Source organism: Oratosquilla oratoria, chromosome 20 (genome assembly GCF_046742065.1).
Source record: "Oratosquilla oratoria isolate Oo_2021 chromosome 20, ASM4674206v1, whole genome shotgun sequence".
NCBI classification, from domain to species: Eukaryota; Metazoa; Arthropoda; class Malacostraca; order Stomatopoda; family Squillidae; genus Oratosquilla; species Oratosquilla oratoria.
Genome location: NC_134796.1, coordinates 29,552,200 through 29,559,318, shown reverse-complemented (window position 1 = coordinate 29,559,318; position 7,119 = coordinate 29,552,200). Strand labels below are relative to the sequence as shown.

The window sequence follows — 7,119 nt, the reverse complement described above, 5'->3', positions numbered from 1 at the left end:
AAATTTCTACATCCTTCCCAAAATTCACATAGAAGGAGCTTTTCTTTGGTAATTTATTTCCAACAGAAATCCCTGTACTAACAAAACTTCCAAATGGCTCACAAAAATTCCTTCACCTTTCGTAGGGAGCTTTTCCAAATACATATAACATTCATTGAAATACTTTCAAGGAAATTACAGTCAATATTAGACAAACCTGTATTGGAGTACAGAGAAAGACTTCCTATTCCATTCATGTCAAGTCTTACGTTTTTTGCGTAAATCTTACGTAATTTCTATGATTTTACAGTCTCACGCCGTAAGTTGAAAATATTACGCTTTTTCTCTGCAAGCAATGTGTTTTTCAATGTGTTTGTTTTAAACAATTTAAATACATTCCCTTTCAAGTCTTATAAAGAGCATCAGTGAGCTGCAGCAGGTTCACTGCAGCTCCGCCTCGTTGATAACCTTTGGTGTATTGTTGTTGTACACAATGTAAACACATGCCATAGTATGAAAACACACACACACACACACACACACACACACACACACACACACACACACACACACACACACACACACACACACACACACACACACACATATATATATATATATATATATATATATATATATATATATATAATATACATATATATATATATACATATATGTATATATATATAAATATATATACATATACATATGTGCATATATATATATATATACATATATATATATATATATGTATGTATATATATACATATATATATATACATATGTATATATATATGTATATATATGTATATGTATATATATGTATATGTATATGTATATATATACATATATATATGTATATATTACATATATATATATATATATTATATATATATATATATATGTGTCTATATATATATATATATATATATATATATACGGTTAAACGTGGTTAGCCCTGTGGTACTTAGCGAGTCTATCTGGGAAGACCGTTTCGTAAAGCCTCGGCGTATCCCTGTGCCATCCAGCCCTCTGATGACTGGGGAGAATTTCTTGAAGAAGGACCAGGACTTCACGACCCTGAGCGGGAAAACCCCGGGGAAGGAACTAACAAAGTTCCAGAAGGTCCTCGTATGGTCCAGAACCCCCAAGAGCTCCAAAAACTTATGGAGCTCATGAGGACTCATCGGGTAGAGAGGAGGCTCAAGAAGGTGCAAGGGAGATCGTGGATGACGAACTCCAGCACCCAAGTCCGACGATGCCCGTTTGCAGCTCCTCATGGAAACGGAGGAGGGCAGTCGAAGATTTTATTCAGCTGAGGGGAGCCCCGAGGATGAATGGATTAACCATATGCAACCTCGAATGTTTCGAGGCAAGATATGAATTAATCCATTCATTGTTTGGGGCTCGCACGCGGAGGAATAAAATCATTTGCCGCTCGCCAAAGTAGCGTTTAGGCCTCGGCGAGTCGATGCTCCTGTGTCTGGATCAACAACGTAATTCTGCAAGACGTCTCGACGATGAGTTCGTGTCACAAGAAAAAAAGAAAGAAAAAAAAACTCTCAGGCCTATAGACTCTGTGGAGGATTAAAAAAAATCGAACAGCCTCTGAAGGACCAGTTCATTTCCCAACCAGTTATTTTCTAAAAAAAAAAAAAAAAAAAAAAAAAAAAAAAAAAAAAAAAAAAACAAAAAAAAAAAAAAAAAAAAATCTGAAGGACCCGACTCATCTCGCTACCATCGTTAAAAAAACACTCATCTTAATCAAAATCCTTCTGGCTGTCAACAGACGATTTTGTACAGTCAGAAAAGGGACACCTAGGGAATTAAAGAAATCAAATGGACGTATGTCCTAAGTGACCACTTTTCATGACACTTATATGAAGACTGGACTTGACGAAAAAAGAAAAAAAGAAATAGCGGTTAGTCATGTGTTGTTTAGCGTGCCTATCAGGGAAGTCCGTGTACTAGAGCCTCTCTGATGAAGAAATGAAGATGACTCCAGATGTCCTCATTGCTTCCAAACCCCGAAGAGCTCCAACAAGAACTTGAGGAGCTCCAGAGGACTTATCTGGAAGAGACGACACCGACGCCGAAGAAGGAATAAATGCTGCTAGCTCTGAACCTACAATGTGCCTCCATGACATTTTTAGACACGACGACTACAAACACACACACAAAAAGAGGTCCGCGGGTCTCTAGACTCCCGGATCTCTAGACTCCGAAAGATAAAAAGAGTCTTGATTAGCCACAGAAGATCACGACTCATCGTTATCAATATTCTTCTGGCCTGAGAGGAACATCTAGGGATTTAAAGAAATCAAATGAACGTATATCCCATGTCTCCTCTTTTTCGGCCATTATTATGAAGAAAGAGAAAAACGACGCCGAATTAGGTGCAAGAGATATCGTGGAGGCAAACTCCAGCACCGATGTCACGGCGGTCCTCATGGGAACGGAGGAGGGCAGACGAGGATTTGGTTCAGCTGAGGGGAGCCCCGAGGATGATTTTGAGTAATCATATGCAACCACGAAGGTTTCGAGGTCAGACATGAATCAATCAGTTCATTATTTGGGGCCCCCGCTCAGAGGAATAAATAATTAGCCGTTTGCCAAAGTAACGTTTTGGCCTCGGCGAATCAATGCTCATGGGCCTGCATCTACGGCGTGTTTCTGCAAGATGTCTCCACGATGACTCCGTGTCACAAGAGAGAGAGAGAGAGAGAAAAAAAAAGTGAGAGTTCTCAGGACTACAGACTCTGGAGGACAAAAAATCTCGATTAACCTCTGCAGGACCAGACTCATCTGCCCACCAAAGACAGCCGCAACAAATATAAGGTCATGGATAAAAGTAGAACGGATGAAGTGTCCTTGATGTTGGGCTCTAGTGACGGATCTAGATCCTTTCTAGGTCCACTAATCTCGCTAGCACTTGCTACCTACTCCAGCCAATAATTAATTCTAGTAACCGGTCTAGGATTACATCTATCTATCATTCACCGCAATCTCTCAGCAGTTATAATTCCGTTTGCAATGTCACTCATGCTGGTCTTGTCGTTATAATCATCGCCTGGCGTACAGACACATCGTCAGAGTTGGCTAAAATTATTACGACGCCAACAGGTCCCTGTAAACACGAAATACATCATCGGTCGTACCTTGATAACAGTAAGAGAACAGTTTGTTGTCAAGGCTGAGTCCCACTGAGGCACTGGGTGCCAATGCCGAGGACTGTTATTAGAGAAGACTGCCTTCCTTTCTTAGTCACTCAGACTTCCTGTTAATGAAATCAATTGTAAAACATTGTATCTTACCTCATAGTGATATAAAGTATAGAAAATATGCTCATAAGGTCCCTTCTCGAAGAGGTTACGGTTATTGTTAGGTTTGGGGATTTATTATTAGAATATTTTAGGAACTCATAAATGAAGGGATACAAATGATAACAAGACGCTTCCTCGTATTGAGTTTGAACCATATTTTCTTTAGCCTGTCTGTGTCTCTTACGTTTTCTATGAGAGAATTTGAGAGAATGTTGTTTTGTTTTTCGGACGCTCTGCAATAAGCAATATCACATTTGCAGATAAAAACGCATTATACCGTGGGTACAGTAAATTAACTAAAGAGATAAAAATTTGACTCGGTACTAAATGTAATTAGAAAACGATCACAATTTGAACAGAAATATTCAGTGATTCATAACTTTATGTTTAAATGGGCTGACTTTACATACACATAATATCAAATCTTTTAGGGTGCTTGGTAGAATAAAATTGTTTATAAGAGTGTGGTGTGAGCGTGAGTGTGTATGGCGCGGACGGGGACGGACGGTTGGCACCCCCCCCCTCTTTCGGGGGTGGGGAGAGAGGGTCAACGGGCACGAGCGCTGGTATCCCCCTTCGCACCCTAATGTGGGGGGATGGCCTCACGTTGGCTTGGGTGGCGCAGTGCTGAACAAGGACCGTGCGTGGGTGGTAGGGTGAATGCGAGTGTGAGTGGAGTGTACAGTACCCGGAAAGGGGGATATGGTAAGCTAGCATTAATGGTTAGGAGGTAGGGAATTAGGCTAGAGAAGTGGAGAGTGTGCCACAAACGAATGTAAGGGCCCACCCAGGAGCGACCGAAACCGAAGAACCACGTCATCGACGCACAAGTAAGTACTTTTGAATCACAAGCTATCTAGGCACCGCAAAAATGACTGCACCCGTAAGTGGAAACGGGCCGTCAATGTCCGCACCTGAGAGTGAAAACGAACCGTTCAAGATGAATAGTGTCACCTTAAGGCCGTTTGACGGGACAGGAGATGTCTCCGTGTGGCTAACAAAGGCAGCCTTGGTCGCGCGGCTAACGGGAGTAAAGGATGTGGCGAGTTACATCGCGCTAAATTTAGAGGGCGTGGCTTTATCCGTCTACATGGAGATGGCAACCGAAGATCAAAAGGAAGTGGAAAAGGTGAAGGAGAGGTTACAGGAAGTTTTTGGCGAGAGTCCCTTTGAAGCGTACTGCAAACTACGGCGAATGCGGTGGACGGGAGAACAGGTTGACGTGTTCGCAAATGACATTAGGCGATTGGCAGACCTGATTAATCTCGAAGGCAACTCCCTGGAGATGGTAGTGAGAATGGCTTTCGTGAATGGGTTTCCGGATTACATATCGACTGGGCTGCAGGCAATGGAAAATGCAGCAAAGGCAGACATGAGCAAACTTATAGCCCGCGCCAGGCTCCTGACTAAGGCTAAGGATGAAGGGCCGATGGTGGCTGTGGCCAACGAACAGACACAAAGGAGAGTGCCCTCGGCGGGAGAGTGCGCGCGGGCGAGAACAGTGGCCACTGGCCGAGAAGGGAGAACGGGTGAGCTCGGGGGTGACTACAACAGATGGCGCGGGCTGTCGAGGGTCCGTTGTTACGAGTGCCGGAGACTGGGTCACCTGGCAAGGGACTGTAAGGAGGTAGAGCTTATCTGTTACTCGTGCAATCAGCCAGGGCACATGGCCCGAAATTGCAGTCAGGGAAACGGGACATCGGCGGCCACTATGCGAGGGGCCGCCGAGGAAATGTAAGGACACCGTTCAGTCGTATGCCGATCGTGGATATTTGGGTGAGAGGGAGACGCGCGAGGGCGCTGATAGACTCTGGCTGTTCAACCACGATTGTGAGGACCGATATAGTTCAAGAGTTCAGACGGGGAGATGTGGCCCTGACGACAGTCGACGGGAGAGAGACGATATGCGATGGCGACCAGGAAATTGGAATGATAGTGGAGGGTATCCCGATACGACTAAGAGTGCTCGTCATTAGAACGATTATGGAGGGAATTGACGTGGTGCTGGGAATGGACGGAATTACCCAGCTTGGAGAAGCCACGTTCATCGGTGGGCTCGTACGGATTGGAATGAGGCAGGACTCGGAAGAGAGGATGAAGAACCGACCGAGGCCGGGTGAGGACGTAGGAATGGCAATGGGAGCCGCGGAGGGCGGTGCTGGCCCGAAGCTCGACCCTGGGGAGAGGGCGACGCCGTGCACGATTGAGGACGAGGACTTCCGGGCAGAATTTGACGGCCGGAAGTGGGAAGTAGAGTGGTATCCGAAGGAAAGCCCGCCCGTCTTGAAGAACAAAGTCGACTGCTACACACGGACCCTCAGAGAGGGGGTGAGGGAGGACTTTGACCTCGAAGTGGAGCGATGGATCGAGGAGGGAATCTTGAGTCCCTGGGAGGAACCAGTGGAGGGCGGAATCCTGCCCTTGATGGCAGTGGTGCAGCCAACCAAGAGAAAGGTAGGACCGGTGCTGGACTTCCGAGAGCTGAACCAGTTCGTGAAGTGTCATACTGGCGACGATTTTGTAGATGTATGTAGTGAGACCCTACGCAGGTGGCGCCGAAGGAGGGGGGCGTCCGCTGTTGTAGACTTGCGGGCGGCTTACTTGCATATTCACGTGACTAAGAAGCTATGGAAGTACCAGCTAGTAAAATACAAAGGGAGAATTAACTGCTTGACCAGACTAAGTTTTGGGCTCAGCTCGGCCCCGAGGATCATGACAAGAATCCTGAAGACGGTACTGGAGAAGACTGAAGCGATGAAGAAGGGCACTGACTCGTACCTCGACGACATACTGGTGGACGATGGCATAGTATCAACGTCGAACGTGGTGGAACATCTGGCTCGGTACGGATTGACAGCTAAGGAACCGGAGCCGTTGGAGGGAGGAGCTGTGTTGGGACTGCGACTGGAAAGGAACGCGGCAGGAACGCTGATGTTCAAGCGAGGGAACGAGATCCCGAAGGTGACGGACGAAATGTGTAAACGAGAACTTTTCTCCCTTTGCGGCAAATTAGTGGGCCACTACCCGATCGCCGGATGGCTTCGTACGGCATGTAGCTACATTAAGAGGAGGGTGGGATCGAAAGATTGGGGAGAGAAGGTTGATGAGGACACGCTAACCATGATACGCGACGTCGTCCAGAGGACGATGCACGATGATCCTGTGAGAGGACAGTGGAATGCGCCCCAGCAGAGCCATGGCGTAGTATGGTGCGACGCGAGTAGTATCGCAACCGGCGCCGTCTTGGAGATAGGGAACGTGATAGTCGAAGATGGAGCGTGGCAGCGGAAGAAGGACGACTACCACCATATTAACGTGTCAGAGTTGGACGCGGTCATAAAAGGAACAAATTTGGCGCTGAAATGGGGGCTGCGTGAGATCGAGATCAGGACGGACTCAGCCACGGTAGCGGAGTGGATGAACTCGGTGCTGACGGCTGAAAAGAGAGTACGCACGAAAGGAGCTGCAGAGATCCTGGTGAAGCGCCGCCTCGGGATCCTGAGAGAGTTAATCGACGAGTTCGGCATGAAGATAAGGGTGAGGAAGGTATCCTCGGAGGCGAACAAAGCGGACGCGCTTACCAGAGTAAAGAAGAGCTGGCTGAAAGCGAAGGAAGAACAGGAAGAGAAGCTCGAGATGTGCGCCGCTGTGTCCTTTCGTGCGAAAGAGTTGCACGAAACGCATCATCTAGGGGTCGATAGGTCATTGTTCCTGGCAAGGAAGGTTAACCCGAACATATCAAGGGAAGAAGTGCGGCATGCGGTGAGGGCGTGTGCCCGCTGTCAGTCCATAAACCCAGCCCCCAGACCGCATTCAG

General features: G+C 46.6%; 1 protein-coding gene across 1 annotated transcript in view; it reads left to right on the top strand.

The window, feature by feature from the left end:
• The first annotated feature begins 5,057 nt into the window (after positions 1-5,057).
• LOC143036157 (uncharacterized) overlaps positions 5,058-7,119 on the top strand; it is a 2,841-nt gene continuing 779 nt past the window's right edge. The window contains exons 1-2 of the mRNA XM_076203405.1: positions 5,058-5,545; positions 5,624-7,119. The exon at positions 5,624-7,119 is cut by the window's right edge and continues 779 nt beyond it. Coding sequence (XP_076059520.1) covers positions 5,058-5,545; positions 5,624-7,119 — 1,984 coding nt within the window. The remainder of the gene's footprint in view (positions 5,546-5,623) is intronic.